Source organism: Ursus americanus, chromosome 14 (genome assembly GCF_024610735.1).
Source record: "Ursus americanus isolate L20-20 chromosome 14, mUrsAme1.1.p, whole genome shotgun sequence".
Lineage (NCBI taxonomy): Eukaryota > Metazoa > Chordata > Mammalia > Carnivora > Ursidae > Ursus > Ursus americanus.
The window spans coordinates 2,085,051-2,106,092 of record NC_142140.1 but is presented as its reverse complement, the minus strand read 5'-3'; the positions used below and the strand labels follow the sequence as shown (position 1 = coordinate 2,106,092).

Sequence of the window (21,042 nt, the reverse complement as noted above, 5' to 3'; positions counted from 1 at the left end):
GAATGACTGTCTTGCTTCTAACATTATAGTAGTTAGGCCTGTTTCTGAACCTCGTATATGCAGTCGGGCAGTGTAGAAGTATATATTCTTCTGTGTTTGGCTACTTTTCCACAAAGTTATGTTGATGAGGTTCATCGGTGTTGTTGCATGTAGCACGCGCATACCTAGCGGGTAGATACCTCGGAGCTGAATTACAGGAATGTAGGGTATCCATGTGTCCAACTTTAGAAGACGGTACCATGTTGTTTCTAAAGTATTTGTACCAATTTACACCCTTATTCGCAGTGCAAACCTTCCTGCTCTGCTGCATCCTCACCAACTCCTGATATGGTCAGCTTTTAATTGTAGTGATCCTAGAGGTTGTAGAACAGTATTTCATTGCTTTTTTCCTTTTTTTTTTTTTTTAACTTTTAGTTTGGAAAGTTTCAAATGTACAAAAAGGAGTCAAGTGATGACCTTCCCCCATGGACCTATCACCAGGCTTCAACTCGTAGTTAATCTTGATTGATCTATAGTCCCCATCATTCCCCTCCCAGATCCTTTGAAGTTAATTGCAGACCTACTTTTTCATCCATAAATATTTCAGTATGTATCTCTGCAAAATAAGGACTTAAAACCGCACTGTACCACTGTCATGCCTAGAAAAAATGAACAGTATATTCCTTGATGTCATCAAATATCTAGTTAGTGTTCAAATTTCCATTTGTCTCATGTTGTAATGTGTTTTTTTCTTTTTCGAAATTTTTTTGAATTATTATTTGAATCAGGATACAAATAAGGGTCTGCATGATAGCTTGGTTGATATGTGTCTTACATCTTTTTAACCTATGAGTTTCCCTTACATTTCTGTTTTTTCCTTTGGGCAAAACGTAAGTTAGATGGAGGCTAGGCTCACACCCAAGGGCTGGCAGAAAAGGACTGCTGAGGTCAGTGGGCACATGTTACCTGAAGGGGAAAGGACAGGGCCAAATGTTGTTGGAAAGGCTATCAGCCAGCTGGGGCCCTGTGGTGTGGTGTGGCATGGTGGGAAGGAGCTGGTGTCAGAACCAGAAGACTTGGACCCTCGTCTGGGGTCTACCACGAAGGGAGAAAGGACCCTTGGCTCCACCTCTTGGAGCTGACCTCCCCTCTGTAAAATCTGTAAAAGGACATAAGGTGTACTCACTCTGGCTGTTTCACAGGGCTAGGTTGGGATGTGCTGATCCCTCCTCTCATCCTCACGATTCCAGGGCAGGATCGAATGAGGCAGTGACACGCATGCCCTCTCTAGACTGGGCGGGAAGGCTGCTTATGCAGGTGAAGAGGCTGCCACGGTTAGAGGTTTATAGTGTGTTCCTCCTGGTGTGGCCTGCAGCTTTCCCTAAATGTAGGGACTCCTTTTAAATGCATCGTCAACTAGTTTGACCCAAGGATGTTTCCCTCCTTGCCTCTGGATTGATGGCAGGTACAGTGACTGAAAATGGTTTTCTTGTTGGTGTAGAATCCCAGGAAAACCGATTTATTGGCTGTTAACTTACCTGTGATACATCTGTGGTTTTGGAGAAAAACATTTGTGTCCCTTGACCTAGACTTTGGGAATTGGGGAGAACTTGTGTGTACGCATGTGTTTTCAGAGAAGCAGTGTTCAGTGGTATGCATTTGTTTTCTCGTTGTAAGAGAATCTTTACTTACTAGTAATTATCATTGCTTTATTAGACAAACGCAATTTTCTTTTTCTAATTTTAACATGTTATTAAAGCATAATATATATGTATGGCTATGAACATATGTGTAACATGTGTGTACACACACACACATATACATAGGAAAAAACCCCACAATCATAGGTATTTAGCTCTTTGAGTTTTCATAAAGTCAACACACTCATGTAACCAGCACTGAGATCAAGAGACACATTAGAACTCCAGAAGCTCCTAAAAAAAAGCACTCCAGAAGCTCCTTATGCCCCCTCCAGTCACTCCTCCCTGTCCCCCTGCACCAGTGAGCAGGGACGTGCTTGTGTTGACTTTGGAGGCAGAAAGGTTTGATCCAGACTAGACCTGGGTTTTAGGGTTAGGGTGTTATGGCAGACCTGGGCTGTTGCATCACGTGGCAACCTCCTTAGAGATCTCGGTCGTTACAGAGAATGTGCAGAAGTGTCTGTAGACGTGTTGCTTGGGTACTGATTGGTCTGCCTGATGACACCCCCTCACACCCTCAAGTAACTTCCTCCATTCATCCACTTACGTGTGTGGCTGTTGGTAGTCTAGCAGAGGTAGGGTCAGGTTGCCCGAGTCCCAGCAATCCCATGTGTGAGTGTTGCCATGGGAGTCACCTGGAGGGTAACGAAGAAGGTGTGTCAGGCAAGCTTTTCTAGAAGGAGTAAGTATTTGAACTGGGGAGTTGGTGAAGCCAAAAAGGAGGGAAGTACTTTAGGCAGCAAAAACATTTCATAAAAAGGCACTGAGATCATGTTCTAAAAATTAATTTGCCCACAGTTCTTAGTTTGTCTGACAACAAACATTTATTGAGCAGCTAATGTGGTTGATGTTTAGAACAAAGAGAGACATTTGCCTTCACTGATAATACTCTAATCTGAAGATTGTGCGTTATTGGGGGGTTGCTTTGGAAATTGTGGCCTTGGAAAACTTGTAAGACAACCCATTGCAAATACTGAATGACAACTGGTCTTCCTTCTTTGGGTGTGCACTGAGGGTCAGCCAGAGGCCCAGGACACCTGGCAGGTCAAGTATCACTCGCTGTTGGCGTGGACCTCTAATTATATCTAGCTTAGGCCTGACAGTGTCACAGGGATGTGGGGAGTTATTCCATTGGCTTTAAATTTTTTTTCGAGAGTCAAAAATGCAGGATACGAAGGCATATGTAGTTGCTGCTCTGGTAGAGTAGATGGTTTGGGCTCAGAGGCATTCGAGGCTAATGCTAAATTTCATACCCTGGAGGTGTAGCAGATGTCAGAGACGATTTTGAGAATGATAGCCTATTTACTTCTAGATTTGAACCTAGAAAGTCCCTTTGCAAAGTTGAAATAAAATTGCTTTTCTGCATTCTGAATAGCTCCTCCAGGTTACTTTTATGTTTATAGTACTTTTCTACTCAGAGTGATACCCTTGAATGTGCATTAGTAAGGTTGACTTGTCAGTCTTGGTGACATGGAAGTTTTGTGATTAAAAAGGCTATTAAGGAGGGGGCGCCTGGGTGGCACATCGGTTAACAGCGGTTAAGCATCTGCCTTCGGCTCCGGGCGTGATCCCGGCGTTATGGGATCGAGCCCCACATCAGTCTCCTCTGCTATGAGCCTGCTTCTTCCTCTCCCACTCCCCCTGCTTGTGTTCCCTGTCTCGCTGGCTGTCTCTGTCTCTGTCGAACAAATAAATAAAATCTTAAAAAAAAAAAAGGCTATTAAGGAGTAAGAGAGAGAGTATGAATATGTGAGAGAAAATTCTGCTTCTCACCAGGGCTCACCTGCCATCTCTTCCAGGGCTGCGGATAAAGGAGACCAAGGAGGTTTATGAAGGCGAGGTCACAGAGCTGACTCCATGTGAGACAGAGAACCCCATGGGAGGGTACGGCAAAACCATTAGCCATGTGATCATAGGACTTAAAACGGCCAAAGGAACCAAACAGTTGAAAGTGAGTACCCATGTGTGGACTCTTTTGTCTTGCTTCAGAATCTCTCAGCACTGTGTGGCCTTGGGCAAGTGGTATAACCTCTCTGTGTCCCACTTTTCTCTGTACACTGTGGGTGATGCTACGTCACAGGGCTGTTGGGGATGTTATGTGTATTAAACAGTACCTAGAATAGGGCGAGTACACAAGAAGACCCAATACAAGATAGCTCTTTTCTCATTGACTCCTAGGAAATTAAAACGTGAGCTGTGTGGTTAGTCGTGTCTACCTTTTGCCATCCTGTATCCTGTATTGTGACCATGTGTCGAAGGTTCTGGGCCTGTCTCGGAACCTACAGATTAATGTTTCAGACACCATTGTCCATGCTCACATTGAGTAATCTGGTAAGAGCTGTATAACAGGTGATGGATGGACATCCCGAGGGGCCAGACACAGAATCCTGACTGCCGTTCCTTTTATGCGTCGGGGCCTAGAAACCTGTAGTGGCTTCAGTGCTTGACTGCTCAGGCTAGGGCTTTGTGGAGAAGCCATAGTGGTGGCAGTGTGGGAGGCCTTCCATTACCCTCCTCAGACACTTGTCCTGTCAGCCTTGGGGATGCTGGTAGCAGGGGTGCCCGGGGGAAGAATGTGGTTTGGAGTCCGGCAAAGTCTGAAAGGGAGACCAGGCTCTGCTGCTGACAGCACGGCTTTTGGCAAGTGACTTAATCTCTGAGCAGTAGTTTCTTTATCTATTAAATGGGGATAATGATTGCCTATCCTGTAGAGTTCTTAGAAGGATATAAAAGTTGCAGCTTTGGGGGATAGCTCCTGGTTATCTAAGATGTGGTAGCTGTTACTGTGAGAGCCTTCATTTAGAGAAACGCGGCAATTGGGATTGTAGGCTTTGCCTTATTATTTATAATAAACAATATCTTAATAATTATAATAGCATCATAGTTCTTATTTACTGGATGTGCCAGGCCCAGGCTAAGTGCTTCAACAAATATCTCATCTGCTGTCATGTATAGCTTTCTACATGTATGGGTGCCCATGTGTGTAATTTCCCTCACGTTACAGATGAAGGAACTGAGCCTTCATCAGGAGGTTAAGCAGTTATCCTAGGCGCGCACAGCTGGTTAAGTGGCAGAGCAGACTCTCTGAGTCCCAGCCGTTATGCTATCTACCCTCCAACTTTCTGTGTGACCTTTGGGAGTAAGTTGAGTTCTCTGGGCCTCCGTTTGCCCATCTGTGACCTGTGGTAGATCAACCATATAATTTCTCCATCTTCAGTCTTCGTGATTTTATGGTTCTGTGATTCTGTAAGGTGGTTTCTTGGTCACTGCTTTATGGAGATCATAAAAATGTCACTTCTTCAGAGGGTCATTTTTCTTTTTCCTAACAGGTTTTCCATCTCAGGAGCTTGCCTCTGCAAATATCTCTTTTAAACCTCCCCCTCATCTCTCCCATTCTGTATTAATTAGATTTCTTGGTAGGATCTGCCGCTTTTCCAGTAATTACATCTTCAGTCAATTCATTTGGGAAATTAACCGATATTAAAATGCTTGAGGCAAGAAAAAAAAGGAGTACTCCCCAGTGTAGGAGAGCTGAAGTAAGGCGCGCAGTTTGCATTTCAGTTCTCCACTAGGCTGCTTTGCAGTTTCTTCAAGAAAATAACATAAAAGAGAAAACGAATTTTTTTTCTTCCCAAATGAGTACTTCTAGCTGCTTTGAGCATATGTACAAGGTATTTGGACAAACAGAGCTCAGATACTTGGTGTAGGTATTGAACTGTGAAGGAGGAGAATTACCATACCTGCCATCGTTATCGTGTGCCTCCCTCATGCCAGGCCCTGCGTCAGGGGTTTACCAAGCACTGTTCTGCTGGAGGAGGCTGCCAGGCCCCACCCTGCCAGTGACGCAGAACCCCGGGTGTGTTCCTGTGGTTACTGTCTCTAACAGCTTTATTGAGATGTAATTTTAAATAAAATTCACCACTTTAACCATACAACTCAAGGAATTTTTATCTGTTTACAGAATGGTATAGGTCGCACCACCATCCAATTTTAGAACATTTTCATCACCCCAAAAGAAACCTCCTGCCCATTGACAATAGTGCCCATTCCCACCCACACACCCCCTGGCAACCACTAATCCATTTTCTGTTTGTATATATTTGCCTTTTCTGAACATTTCATGTAAATGGAATCATACAGCATGTGTTCTTTTGTGTCTGGCTTCTTTCACTGAGCCCTGAGTTTTTACTCTTTAGTTTTGTTTGAGACAAAGCCCAAGTGTTTTTCACATTATAAAATATAAAGTTTGAGAAAAACAGCTCTCCTTGAAGTTTAACAGAGAGAAACAGGTTTAAATCCTGATTCCTGACAAAAGATGCTGTCCTAGAGTATTGAACGTTAAGGGTAGCATGAATTTGGACGATCAGGAGAGAAGCAGTGGTCAAAAATGTGCTCCTCTTCTTTCCTGGAGATACAAGCAGGCAGGCTCCAGGGAGCAGGCACAGATTTGAATCAAAACGCTTGGTTTGTGTTTCCCTCTGGATATTTACACCTGGGTGCTGTTGTACAGATGAGGAAACTGAGGGTCAGAGAGCCTTGTCCAAAATCATAGGACCACCAAGTGCCAGCCGTGAAGAGCAAGCAGGTTCCAGTGGGTGTTTCACATGCAGGAAGTTCTACCCCCACCCGAGGCGAGGAGGAGAAGAATTGAAGCAGGGAGAGCAATCACAAAAGGGTGTCTTAGGGCCTGTGGTCCCACGGACAGCGTGGACCTCACCTAAAAGCAGTGAGAGCCATATTTGCCAGTTTGCGACCTCAGGAGTAAGAGGAAGGAGGGTAATAGGTCTCCCCTTGCGTTCCCCTTGGGTGTACTCACTCTCGAGCTGTCTCTAGGACACACGTTCCCAAAGCCAGTTGTCTCATACATCCATGCACACAGACACATCCGCAGACGCGCATACATACCCCCACCCCACACAGATATGCTTTCTCCATACAGTCATTATCTACCTCAAGTCTCTTGTGGAAAGGTACCTTACAACATGTCGGAAATAGATACAATATGTATTACAGTTCCCTGAGTCAAATGTTTTTGGGTTTGTTTTTTTTTTTAAGCTGGACCCCAGCATTTTTGAAAGTTTGCAGAAAGAGCGAGTAGAGGCTGGAGATGTGATCTACATTGAAGCCAACAGCGGGGCCGTGAAGGTAACTTTATGCCTGGTTCGCACAAGCAGGCCTAGGTGACAAGAGGTGGGGGTGCTGGGGGGTGCTTTCTTCAGGGGATATGGGATGCAGGGAGGGGCTGGCGTCTGGTGGGGTGCTGGGGGAAGGTCAGCAGTTGCCCCTTTATGTTGAATAAAGTTTGCTTTCCCTTTATCTTCATTCTTTAACCTTCTCATGATTAAAACAGACAGTCTGTTCGGAAAATACTAAAGCCTGTTTAGAGGGGGAGTACCGGGTGAGAAAGCAGAACAACTGTAGTCATTTTCAAATTGAAGTGTGCAGTGCGTTTAATCTTCCTTTTATCTCTTTGGTATTTTCTACCCAAGATATATGCATGTGGAAAGGAATGCTGCATTAGTTGGCATTCTTTTTATATCTGATTTTCAGTGTCCTGTACAGTGTTCCTCACTGTTTAATGGATGAGCATAATACTTCATATCATACGATAAATCACCCACCTACAAAAGAGTCTGAACGGCTCCCTCCGTCTCCAGTTAATCTACTGGATTTGCCCTTTATCAGGAATTGCATACAGTTAAAAGAAAGAGAGGGGGGGAAAAGATTCTTGGAGAAAGTATCAGGTGTTTTTCAACGGGGTTTTTGGAGCCCAGTGATGAGCAGATAGCTTCCTTCTCTTGGCAGCGGGGGTGTGGGCGTATTTGGAGTTTGTCAAGTAGGCTGTCAGGCTCGCAGTTGGGAACTGAGACTTTTATCTCACTTAGCACTGTGCCATTTGGGGACTTGGCAGCGAACACTCACCGGGCACTCAGGTTTCTTTCTTTCTGCAGAGGCAGGGCAGGTGTGATACCTACGCCACAGAATTCGACCTTGAAGCTGAAGAGTATGTCCCCTTGCCAAAAGGGGATGTGCACAAGAAGAAAGAAATCATCCAGGACGTGACCTTGCACGACTTGGATGTGGCCAACGCACGGCCGCAGGTACGGCCTCAATGTGGACGTGACCTGGCACACGAGCCCTTTTGTGTGTGCACGGAAGCTCTGGGAATGAATTGTCAGTCTTGCTGCTGTTTCTTAGGGCAAACGGTCCTTTTCTATCTGTAATGTTCAGCAATTAACATCGACATGAGTTACGAGGGACTCCTTTGTTCCAATTCAAATGCTCTAGTCACAGATGATTTCATGTGTATTGTTTCTTATCCCAGCCAAGCCTCTGGCCCTGAGCTAGCCAGCTTCTTCTGTGGCTTCCCTCCAGCAAGCGGGCTCACGCCTGGGATTCTCTGGGTGTTAATGGTGGAGGGCAGGAGTGTTCTTGGAGCCCTTTGCAGGATTTCCGAAAGCCTGACAAAGCTGTGTCTTTCCCCCTGCTTAGTAGCCTCTTCAGTGTCTTAGCTCGGAGCAGGGTTGTGTCTGTCCTCCTGCTGACAAGGTGCGTACTTAGGCCTTGACTAGTAAAATGGGGGAGGTACAGTATGACTGTACGATGTCTCTGCGAAATGTGTGAGTTTGAAATGCCAACTCTCCCCTGCTGGCAGTCTTTCAGTTTGATTTCCTCTTCATCTGATGATAGTCCACCTCTTCCCTAGCAGGGACTAGGCTTTCTGACCGGAGCTTTGATCCCTGGGTGCTTTGCCCCTTACAGCCTTGGCCAAGAGATTGCTGAAGAATTGTTTTGGACCAAGAGGTCCCTCAGTGTGTGGAACAGCTGTCCCCAAACCAGCCTCCCAGGAGCCTTCACCTTGGTTAGAGTGTTTGGCCAAGAGTTGGAAGTCAGGGGTTTTGTCACTCCGACACTAATGAGCTCCTCCCATTAGTCACTTAGTGTCCCTGGGTTTTCTGTGATTTAGTGTGCTCTGGTTTTGAGTTTCCTCCTCTGTGAAGAGGGTATAATAGTTCCTATCCTGCAGGGTCAGATGTTGTAGGTTCTCGGGAAACATTCGCTATGTTTTTTGCTGAACATTTAGTGAGCACCTCCGCCTCTGTCCCAGGGCCTGGCAGAAGGGATCACGAGCAGCTAGGCAGATGACGGAACAGCGCCTCTTCTTGCAGACCGCACTGGGAGGGGCTGGCGGGAGGGCGAGCCTGTTAGCAGCCGACCTTCCTGCAGGGTCGATTCCCCCGGTCAAGCAGCTCCAGGGCAGGACTTGCTGAATGTGACTGTGTAGTCGAGTCTAGAGAGAGGAGACGTGGGTACACAGGTAAGTACGTCCTTGCACTTCCCTCAACAGTCCATCAGTCCGCAAAGGAACCAGAGCATTCGGCAGAGGGTAGGCATCAGATGGCCCGTGAGGGCGTTTGACCTGAATGTTGGTAAATGGAGCTTCCTGGAAAAGAGACTGTGCTTCCTGGCAGGTGGACTAGAATATGCAAAAGCATTGACTCGTACAAGAGCCTAGGTGCTGAGAGAAGGGTGTGGTCCTTTGTGGCTAGTCAGGGAATGTGGGATGGGAAAAGGATTATGGCTGGAAAAGGAGATTGGGGCAGGCCCCACAGAGCTGGTACTTCCCATGAAGAAATTGTGCTCCTTCTTGCAGGCCAAGGGGAACCTTTTAAAAATTCCTCTGTGTTTAGAAGCTCCTCACACTTTCCAGTGAGGGTGTCTGGGGTCTCTGCACCTAGGACCCTGTATCCAGTTGACAATGGGAAGCAATGTGATGGTGGTGGTGGTGTTGAGACTTTTGCAGCGGCACTGACTCTGTGAGTCTTCTGTTTTGCAGGGGGGACAAGACATCCTCTCTATGATGGGCCAGTTAATGAAGCCGAAGAAGACAGAAATCACAGGTAAGAGAAATAGCAAGACCTGCGAGCAAGAACCAGAACCGTAGGGCCCTGGATTCCGATGTGTACTGTGTGAGGCTTTTTGAGTGAATCCTCGGACCTCAGGAAATGCCTTGGGACAGGTTCTTTCTTCTCGTCATTCAGAGCCTGACTTCACCCGAGCAGTCCGTGGCTACTTTAGACAGCTGTGAAGAAGGCTAACGTGGGCCGCCTGGCCCGGAGTGCCGGCGCAGCCTCTCGGACGCTTTCACTGGCCTCGCGCTCATCCTTGAGGATGGAGGCCGTCACACTGTCTGGTCCCTTCGAGGTCCCAGAGTGGACGGTATCACTCCAGCTGTGCAGGATAGCTCCCGCCAGAGCACTCCCGAGCACAGCCAGCTCCACAGCCTCGGTCTGGGTTCTGTGTCCTGCAGCCGCAAGGCAGCTCCCAGCCTGCCTGGCTCAGCTTCCTGCGCACTTCCCAGAGATGGCAGGAGTGTTGTTGCTTCCTCGTGGACCTATAGTTTATCTTGCTTCTCTTCCCAACTGGTACATCCCTCTTTCTTCCAAGCACCACCTATAGCTCTGTCACTTTAAAATGCTAAACATTAAGGCCTCTGTGATCTGTTTTGTGTTAGCCAGTGGAACGATCTGTGACCCTTCTATCAGAGTCACCAAGAGCATTTTCTGTGTTGTCGTGGTTTTGACCACGACCTCCTCTTTGGACCACCCCTGCCTCCTAGCTTTGGTGGAAGGTGCAGCGTCCGACCTTCGTGTTCTGTGTTTGTGAGCAGCTCCCTCCTCATCATAGCACGGGAGCCGGTTTGGAGAATGAGGACTGTGACCTCAGGTGGGCTCTTGTAGCTCTTGAGAGACCTGTCCCTCTAGAGCTCTTAGGTTGGACCTTTCCTCTGAACATGCACTCCTCACAGGTTTCTTCCAGAGAGGACTCTGCAAGCACCCTACTCCTTCATCTAGGCACTTGATTGAAATTTAATTAACTGAAGCTTTGTCACACAGGACCAAAAGAAAGGGTCATTTGCTGAGTGCAGAACAGGAAAATTTGCATATGAAAACTAATTTCACACAGGGCTTCCCAACTTCTGTGTCTCTGGTATGTGGCAGGGCACAGGTGTGAGTAATAAGGCAAAGTGGAGAGTGTGACTGGGGGGTGTATGCCCCTGTGAAGACATGCAAAACTGTCAATGCCATTTATAGACTTAACAGAACGTGTCGGCAGGGGAAGCTGCCAGTTCTGTGACTTCTCCGTGGTCCTCCTTCCTGTTTTCAGATCATGACACTGAAGTGGGGACGTAACCTGCCTGGGGTCATATAGTTAGCAGTAAAAGTGGGCCCCACACTTGGCTTTGGATCAAATTGGGATAGGGGAAGAGGAGAAGAGGTGACCTCTTCCCCACCTGACTTGCCTGTCTCTTCTTACTGTCTCCTAGACAAACTCCGAGGGGAGATTAACAAGGTGGTGAATAAGTACATTGATCAGGGCATTGCTGAGCTGGTTCCAGGCGTGCTCTTCGTTGATGAGGTCCACATGCTGGACATCGAGTGCTTCACCTACCTGCACCGGGCCCTGGAATCTTCTATCGCCCCCATCGTCATCTTTGCATCCAACCGAGGCAACTGTGTCATCAGGTAGGGTGGCTCCCTGCTGGCCATGATGCTTTTCCACATTCCATCTGGGTTCATGTTTTCCTCTGGGATCACTTTCAACCCATAATGTCGTGAGTCAGGATGGAGATGAAGGGAGATCATGTTCATTTTGAGAGAAACCTGCCAAAGGCTAGTCTTCACAGGTAGTTCATGCATCAGCCTCATTCCATCATGGCTACCCAAGGCAACAGCCACCCTGTTACTAAATATGAGGGGCTCCCACATGGTCTCTGGGGTTGTAGTGTGTTGTGATTTGGTCATTCCGTTGGAGTGGGCAAAGGTAAGGTCAGACAGGCTGGCCTTGGGTGACCTTACATATGTTAAGTTCTATCCTCATACTAGCTGTGGGCGGTAAGTATTCTTAGCTTTGTGTTTTAGATGAAGAAACAAAATGGCAGAGTAACTCCTGGTGGCAAAGATAAAGATAGGATGAGGACCAGGATCTCATAATGATAATGAAACCAATAACAAAACCAGTATTTTCTCTCTATCCCAGACCTTCTTGGAGCCACACGGTGCCTGCCCCGGCCCCCACCCCTACCCCTTAGGTCTGCCTTTGGGAAGGGTAGACGTGGAGGCCTGGAAGGCATATAACCCGCATGCTGCTCACCCTGTCAGGATGGGCCCAGGGCTGGGTCAGGGCACTTTCTTGAGGTTCTTTTTCTTCTGAGTACTCTGCAAATGAGCAGATGAGCCCCAGAGAACACACTGTCTTTCCAGCTCTCAAGGGCCCTGTACTTGGTAGTTTTCTTGTTCTTTGGTTTTCTGTGCTCCTGTTTGAACGTCGGGGCCTGGTCCCAGCAGTGCTGGAGCACGAAGCAGGGTGGCGAGGAGCCCTTTTCAAGCCTGCTGAGGAGTAGTGTGGGAGAACAGAGCTCTGGAGCCTGCATGCTCCTGGCAGCAGGGGTGGTAGGAATCTGGAAAGAGACCCTAAGGCCCATGAGTTATCTCAGCACAGAGCTGGAGCCAGACCAAGTTAGGAACCCAAATTGCTGATTCACCTGGACTTGCCTCTGAATGATGGTAGGTCATATCCAGGAGTTAATTGGCTCTTGACGGAGTTTTGTCTCCATTGAGATTGTTCCTAAGCTGTGCTGCTGGCTCTGGGCAGTTCCCCTCTCAGGTGATCGCTCTGGCTCAGAATTAGGATTTGCTTACGTGATTCAAGTTCATGTGGCAGCAGCTTATAGTCACTCCTCGAATCTTTGTATTGGTGTCTTGAGAAGATCATCGTCACAGGTGTTTTCTGCATTCTTGGGAAGAAGGCAGCTTGTTCCAGGGCCAGGCCAGCCATTGGTGAGAGGAGCTGGCTACCTGGGCAGTCTCTGGAAACCCGGTATGTGGCCTGGTGCCTGGTGAGCCTGGCATCCCTGCTGCACAGACGCTGTAGCTTTGCTTGGATTTTTGCTTGCTTTGGTCAGGCTTGGTTTCAGTCTGAAAGTTGGTGAAAGGCTCAGCCTGGACTGATGGCGCCCCCTTCTGGGGAGCTCTGCTAACAGGTTCCTCTCCCTCAGAGCAGGTAACCCAGCCCAGGGGATGCCCGTGGAGCCTGGCAGCTTCTGATAGGAGCAGACTCTTAGGACTCAGAGTACCTTCTCTCAGACCCGTCCCACCCAGAAAAAGGTACACAGGAAGATGGTTCTGAACTCAGAACATGTCCAGTGGGGGTGGAGCTCTGTTTAGCCTAAAACCTGGGAAACGTGGCCCCAGCTCCCCCAGACAGATTTCATCAAGGGCTGCTAGAGGTTGTGGCCGCCCACTGCTGCCAGACTGCAGTCACCCAAGTGGGAGGAAGATGGTCGGAGTGTGACGCTTTCTGCAGCTCTGCTGAAGCAACCAGAATTGGGTTGTATGCTCCAGATGAGGGTTTTGGTGCGAAGCGCTAGTAGCTAGTAGGGATTTTGCTGTAGTAATGAGAATAATGTGAAATTAGCAACAATAAAAATAATAGCCAACATGTATTGAGGAGTTCCTTCTGTGCACCTTCTGTGCACACCGCTGGTCACATCTCAGCTTATTGGGGAAGGGATTGGCGTTCTCACTGTTCAGATGAGGATACCGAGCCTCTACCATGATGGGGGACTTGGCCAAGGTCATATAGCTCAGAAGTAAGTCTGGGATTCGAATCTAGGGTGGTGGACTTCAGAGCCCATGCTCCCAACAAGATTTGGTTTAGATGTGAAGTGATGAAATTTCTGGAATATTGGCTCAGTATTGGCAGCATCTGACTTGCTTCCCAATAGACTTTACTCCCGGAGAGAGCTGTTGGGCTGCTTTGCCCTTCAGACCCATATCTGACCTCCAGAGCTCAAAAGGAAAGGGAAGAGGAGGGAGGGAGCTCCCTGTAACTGAGGGCTTCCTCTGTGCCAGAAACTGTCCACAGTACTCTACATAGGTCACCCCATGTAATCTCAAGCACCCTGATGATTCTGTGGGCAATTGACCTTCTTTCCACTCACATGGGAGGTGACGTGAGTGGGCCACAGGCCTGAGGGTCGGCTGGCTCTAAAGTTCCTGCCACCCCTGTTCTCCTGCACTGTCTCTGGTCAGTGTGGGGGGCAGAGAGGGGTTGACCTGGTGCAGGTCGCTGCCACCACTGTCAGGGGGTGGCTGTGAAAGTGCAAACTGCCCCCTCTTCCTCTAGGTCATGTCTCCCATGTCTCCTTGTGCACAGGGGAGGGGGAGCCATTCCTGCAGGAGCACCTTGAGGCCTCAGGCTCCTCCTGGGAAGAGAGAACACCCCTGAGCGCCAGGGAAGGTGTGGCCGCACTGGCTCTGCCCTCCCTTGCCACCCTAAGAAGTCCCTTCTGGGCTGGGACCCTCAGCCATTAAAGGAGAGCTTGGCCTTGATCCCAGCTCCTCAGACTTGAGAGGTCTTCTTCTCCTGCGGGGAATAGCTCCCTGGGGTTAAGGAGTCTTTGTAGGAGTTTCTCTCCACAAGTCACTGTTGCACCAAAGTGCAAGCCTTAAGAAGCAGTGGTCTCCCTTCAGTGTATTTCTGTGGCAGAAGATGGCACATTTTAAGAAAACAGCTTTATGGAGATAGAATTCACATACAGTATAATTCACCCGTCTGAAGTGTTCAGTTCAGTGGTTTTTAGTGTAGTCACAAAGTTGTGCATCCATCACCACTATCCATTTTAGAATATTTTTGTCACCCCAGAAAGAAATGCTATGCCCGTCAACAGTTATCCTGCTGCCACGCCTCACCCCCCAACTGTTCCCCACCCCCCCCCCCCCCCGCCAGCCCCTGGCAGCCATTCATCTGCTTTCTCTATGCATTTGCCTTCTCTGGACCGTTCATATAAACGGCACCACGCAACCTGTGGTCTTTTGTGCCTGGTTTCTTTCACGGAGCATAATGTTTTCAAGGTTCCATCCATGTTGTAACCCGTGTCAGTGTTTCTTGGTTTTTAAGGCTGAATAGTATTCCAAAATGTGGAATATTTAATAGTACATTGACCCTTTCATTAGTTGATGGACTTTGGGTAACTGGGTTGTTTTTACTCCGTGGCTGTTATGAATAATGTTGCCCTGAGCATCTGTGTACAACTTTTTATGTAGACTTTGTTTTTTTTTTCTCTTGGGGACATACCTATCAGTGGAATTATTGGGTCAGATGGGGAACTCTTTTTAACTTCTCAAGAAACTGCCAGACTGCTTCCCGCAGGGGCTCAACCATTCTCACCAGCAGTGTCTGAGGGTCCAGTTTCTCCACATCCTAGACGACATTTACTACCGTCTTTTATAGTTTAGCCTTCCAAGAGTTGTGAAATGGTAATTCACTGTAGTTTTAATTTGTTTTTGGCTATTGATTTTGAATATCTTTTCGTGTGTTTCTCAGCCATTTGTAAATCTTCTTGGGAGAATTATCTGTTACTATCATTTGCCCATTATTTTTTTATTCGGGTTGTCTTTTTATTAGTGAGTTCTGAGAATTCTTTATGTATTCTGGATACTAGACCTGTACCAGATGTATGATTTGCAAATATTTCCTCCCGTCTTGTGGGTGGTTTTTTCAGTTTCTTGATAGTGTCTTTAAGTTTTGATGCAGTTCAGTTTTTCTGTTATTTCTTCGGTTGCTTGTGTTTTTTGGTCTCATATCTGAAAAACCATGTAAGGTCACAAGGATTTACACCTGTGATCTCTTTTAAGAGTTTTACAGTTTTAGCTCTTACATTTAGGGTTATGATCATTTGTGCTTAATTTTGTGTATAGTATAAGGAAGAGGTGTGTCTGTCTTCACTCCTTTGCATGGAGATGTGTGGCTGTCCCAGGACCATTTGTTCTTCATTGAATTGTCTTGGCAGCCTCATCAGAAAAGCAAATGGTTTTCTTCTTAGCACTCTGCCTGTGTCCACAGAGCCAGGGTGCAGTGGACTTATGGGAGTTACCCTTCACATTATCCAGAGATGTGTTCTCCACGGCTCCTTCTGTCATCGGACAAGCTTTGTGGTATCTGTGTCCCTGCAGCCACAAGGTTATATAAAGAAGTAGTCAGGCAGTGATTCTCATCTGGGGACATTTTGACTTGTCACGACTTTCAGTGCTACTGGCATCTGGTGGGTAAAGGCCAGAAACGCTGCTGAAATCGTACAATGCACAGGAGAAGCCCCTACAAAAGTTATTTGGTCCACAGTGTCAGAAGTGTCAGCAGAGGAGCCCTGAGTTGTAGTAGGATGGAAACATTCACAAATGAGTCAACCCTTTCCACTTGTAAGTGTAGCTATAGGATACATTTCTAGAAGTGCCCTGATCTTGTTCCCATAGATAGACCATATCGCATTCCAAGGAGAATTAGGCCTCTGGCGTCACAGCCCAAAACTATATCTGGAAGAGGCACGGCATTTAACACAGTTTGAACAATTGTCAAATGGCCTAATCGTGAAATCAGTATTGGGCTGACACCAAAGCCAGAAAGTAGTCTCTGGGTACAAGAATAAATCTGCAATTTTAACCAAAATGTAATTATTACAGTTTATTAATAGCAATTTTATAGTCTAATAAGACAGTTATGGCAGCCTTGTCAAACAGTGATTGCTCTGCACTGAGAGCTCCTTCTGGGCTACCAGCCATGCAGGAGCACTGGTAAATAGGGTCTTCCATTCCCTCGCCCACTTAGCAAGCCTTTTGAGGGACTCTTGCAGAATAGAATCCCAGAAACCACTTTTTACTAATATGTTTTCTTTTTTTTTTTAAATGATTTTATTTATTTATTAGAGAGAGCATGTGATGGGGGAGGGTCAGAGGAAGAAGCAGACTCCCTGCTGGGCAGGGAGCCCAAAGGGGGACTTGATCCCGTGATTCCAGGATCATGACCTGAGCTGAAGGCAGTCACTGAACCAACTGAGCCACCCAGGTGCCCGTTAATATTTTTTCTAAAAGAAACTTTGTACCTAAGATTCATAACTTGGACAAATGTTTTGGCCTTAATTCCTAAAAAATGCTTGGTAGTCTTTAAGCGATCTTTTTGTTTACATTTTTAGTTTTGTGGATTCAAAACTACAAGAATTTTTTCTCTTTCCTTTTTTGCATAAAAAAGGAAACATCAAATTAAATTTAAGGAAAAAAATCAGAAATTATATGAAAAAAACAATGGAGCAGATCAACTCCTGAAAAAGAGTCCTGCATCTTGGTGAACAACTTTATCGGAAAGGTTGGAAAAAAATAAAGATGCCCTTTAGCTTAAGAATTTGTAGGTTAGGGGCGCCTGGGGGGCTCAGTTGGTTGAGCGTCTGCCTTCAGCTCAGGTCATGATCCCAGGGTCCTGAGATCGAGCCCTGCATTGGGCTCCCTGCTCAGCAGGGAGTCTGCTCCCTCTCCTTCTGCTGCTCCCCCTGCTTGTGCTCTCTCGCGCTCTCTCAAATAAATAAATAAAATATTAAAAAAAAGAATTTGTAGCTTATCTGCAAATCAACTCATTTCAGGAGTGGAAGAATCCTTGGTTCTTAATATCAAAATTTACACAGTTTTCTCTTTTGAGTGTCTTCTGTATTTAAGGAGGCAATCATGCAAACTCTCTTGTGTTCCGTACACGATAAATTTTTTGTTTCACCCGACTCTCAGTGGAGGGCAATTAGTACAACACCATCTCCCCGGACAAAGAGCATCATCACAGTATGCTGTTTTGTTGATGTACATATCTCTTCGCACGTGTCCTCATTAATTTCTATAGTAGTCACAGCCCCTCCCACATCTCCTAATACCATATTTAAATGTTGAGCATATAATCTGTCTCGAAGCTCTCTGTCGTTTCTCATCTTCACATAAGTTCACTCATCGTCTTCATGTAAGTTCCCTCATCCAGGCTGACCTTGTGGAGACCCAGGGGCTCCTCTGTGGTGCTGGCGGTTTGCTGCTAGTCCACTCGTCTGCCTCGGCTCAAGCCCCCCTGAGAAATTTTGAAGTTTAATTAGAGAGTACTTCGCTTTTCCTCTCACCTTTTCTTCTTCTTTATTTTTTTAAGAATTTTTTTTTTTTTAGATTTTATTTATTTGTTTTGAGAGAAAGAGAGCACAAGCTGGGGAGAGAGGCAGAGGGAGAGGGAGAAGGAGGCTCCCCGCTGAGCAGGGAGCCCAGTGTGGGGCTCAGTCTCAGGACCCCGGGATCATGGTCTGAGCCAGAGGCAGACACTTAACTGACTGAGCCACCCAGGCGCCCCTAACCTTTTCTTCTTCAGACTTTTTTTTTTTTTTTTTTAAGATTTTATTTATTTATTTGACAGAGATAGACAGCCAGCGAGAGAGGGAACACAAGCAGGGGGAGTGGGAGAGGAAGAAGCAGGCTCACAGCGGAGGAGCCTGATGTGGGGCTCGATCCCATAACACAGGGATCAGGTCCTGAGCCGAAGGAAGACGCTTAACCGCTGTGCCACCCAGGCGCCCCTTCTTCAGACTTTTTATCTTTGTTATTACGTCTGAATCAAAGATGATTTACCACAAGTGTTGCAGAGTTTGGGATATTTTAACATGGCAAAGTTGAGATCTTTTAAAGAATTCCCAAGAGAAATCCAAAGTAGAACTTGAAAAAAACCAAACTTATCACCTAAACAGAATGAGATATCTAAAAATGAATTGTAGTTTTCAAAGGTTATTTTGTTGAATGTGAAGATCGTAAGCATTCCAAATACTGAGAATTGAATCATGGTAGAATTTAATCTTTATAAGTCTTCCTTGTTATTTTAGAAATATTTTTTCATGGAAAAGATTCGTTTTCTCTCAAGTTATCTTTATATTTGCTACCAGTCTATTTCCCTATTTATTTTAAAAGCTCTTGATTGTTTTTCATGTTAGATTTAACAATTACTCATTAAATGTAGCATTTTATTCTTTCTTTGAATTGTTTTTGTTTTGGGAAAATTTCTGTAACAGAATTTGCAGTTTTAGTTATTTTTAAGCATGCACTTCAGTGGCGTTAATCGCATTCACAGAGTTGTACACCCATTCCCAGCACCTGTCTTAAAAACTCCCATCTCCAAACAGAAACTGTGTGCCCATTAAGCAGTGAGTCCTATCTTCCCCTGCCCCGAGCCTTTGGTAACCTCCACTGTACTCTGTGTCTATGAATTTTCCTTCTGTAGATATTCCCTGCCAGTGGAACCCTACACTCTCTCTCCTTTTATGACCGGCTGCTGTCACTTAGCATCCTGTTGTAGCGTGCGTCGGAGCATTTTATGCTTGCAGTAATAAGGATGCGTTTATACTTCAGCTGGCTGGATAGAATTTCAATAGCTAGATTTCTTTACTGAAGTTGTATTCTTGAATGCTCACTTATATTGGAAACTGAATATTTTGGTAATATTAACAACTAAATCCAGATGACCTGCCTTGTTCTCTGTTCTACTGATGAGTTATGACCATAGACTCTGCAGTCTGGCATAAGATTAGGAGTGCCGGAGTCCGTGCTGACATCGACCTGACGCTGCTATGACTGTCGGAGGCTGGGCAGGAACGCACAGCACGTTGGGCTTTCAGACACAGTGGCTGGAGCCGACCTTGTGTGCTACCAGCTCTGCTCGGCACGCATCCTTTTGGGCAGCTGGTGTCTCATGGCCTCCTGTGTTGGCAGGGCTCCTCTGCTGGGCCGCTCTTCCTATGGTTTGGCTAAGGATTCGAGAGAAAAATAAGCACAAAGGACATGATTAGACAGTTCCCAAAAAGAAAGAAAATAATTAATGGATATGAGGGAAACATTCAAATGATTCATTAGTAATTAAGGAAATGTAAATTCAAACAAAGTGTCAACCTTTCTTTTTCTAAACCATTAAAGCAGCAAAACATTTAAGAATTAGAATATCCTGTGGTGGCTGCAGTGTACTGAGATCAGATCACTCACGTAGCTGTGGAAATCAGTTCACTCGTTCATGCAAACATATTCAGGCTTGTAGCAGGTATTCTGAGAGTTGCTGAGGAAATATTCATGGCTGTATGTATGAAATTGTTTAATCATTAATAATAGCAACAATTGGAAACTACCTAAATGCCCAACGGTTTGGGTGAAGGAAAATACTTGATGGGTCATTTATTTTTTTAAAGATTTTATTGATTTATTTGAGAGAGTGAGAGAGAGTGCGTGCATGCACGGGCAGCGGGGAGGGGCAGGGCAGAGGGAGAAGCAGACTTCCCACTGAGCAGGGCGCCCGTTGTGGGCATGCGGGGCTCCATCCCAGGACCCTGGGATCACGACCTGAGCTGAAGGCAGACGCTTAACCGACTGAGCCCCCCACGTGCCCCCTCAATCAGGGTCGTTCAGACTGAAGCAACATGGACAAAAGTAAAAAAAAGTCTACACACTTAGTGTGATTTATAAAGACATCTGTATGAAAATTTGGTCAGTATCTATATGAGTATTTTTAATAGGATTTTAGGTGACCTTTTTTTCCTTCTTTCCCAAATTTCCTGTTGTATTGATATTGGCTTAAATAATGAAGTTGTTTTTGATGCCACCTGAACATTAATTGGTTCACTCTGTGGTCATGAGTGGACTCAGAATATGAATTGCCTGCTTTGTCATTGTGGGTAGCTCAGCCATGTTGCCAGTATCCCGTTTCTGGTCTCAGAGACGCCTGGGTGATGTGATGATTTTGGGCCTTGCAGGGGTACTGAGGACATCACCTCTCCTCACGGCATCCCTCTTGACCTTCTGGACCGTGTGATGATCATTCGGACCATGCTGTACACCCCACAGGAGATGAAACAGGTGAGCCTCCCTTCCCCCGCCCTTCCCTCTCCTCCCCTCATCTACTCCCAGCGCTCCCTGATGCTGTGCGGAAAGGCATCCACAGAGTAGACCTGGCTCCCACCACCATCCTGGCGCTTAGTTGCTGGCCTTGGGCAAGTCACAGTACTCCAGAGCTTCAGTCCTCCCGTCAGAAAAATGGGTGGGCTGATAAGACGTTGCCTGAGATGTTCCCAAACTGTAGCTGTCTGTGGGTCCTGGCTGTTGTCTCTTCTACTATACCCGTACTGATAAAGGAAAGGGATAGTGAAAAAATCAACTTGATGACAGCCGTTAGGGAGGCCACCAGCTATAGGACAGAGATGATAAGATATGATTTAGTGATCACTCTTAGTGTCTGGGCCCTGTCCGAGGCCTCTTCTGCTGAGTAGGCAAAGCCAAGTGCTCCGTCCCACCAGAACCCACAGCAGGCTGGCTGCGACTAGGCACAGAACCTGGAGGGGGCAAGAGCCTATCTGCTGCAACGAGCGTGACTAGTGGTAGGTTTCCTGGGGGCTTGGAGGCCATAGAGATGATGGTGAAGCAGGGTCACACAGCTTAGAGGGGCACCTGGAAGTGGTCCTAAAACCAACCTGTAAGAG

The 21,042-nt window shown here is 46.5% G+C and overlaps 1 protein-coding gene and 1 pseudogene across 1 annotated transcript in view; one reads left to right on the top strand and one right to left on the bottom strand.

Annotated features, from left to right (window-relative positions):
• The window catches only part of RUVBL1 (RuvB like AAA ATPase 1), a 40,428-nt gene that overhangs the window by 13,876 nt on the left and 5,510 nt on the right, over window positions 1–21,042 (top strand). Inside the window, exons 4-9 of the mRNA XM_045812360.2 lie at window positions 3,479–3,630; window positions 6,735–6,824; window positions 7,631–7,780; window positions 9,517–9,580; window positions 11,008–11,206; window positions 20,320–20,422. Coding sequence (XP_045668316.1) covers window positions 3,479–3,630; window positions 6,735–6,824; window positions 7,631–7,780; window positions 9,517–9,580; window positions 11,008–11,206; window positions 20,320–20,422 — 758 coding nt within the window. The remainder of the gene's footprint in view (window positions 1–3,478; window positions 3,631–6,734; window positions 6,825–7,630; window positions 7,781–9,516; window positions 9,581–11,007; window positions 11,207–20,319; window positions 20,423–21,042) is intronic.
• LOC123801976 (U6 snRNA-associated Sm-like protein LSm3 pseudogene) lies at window positions 17,276–20,254 on the bottom strand (annotated as a pseudogene).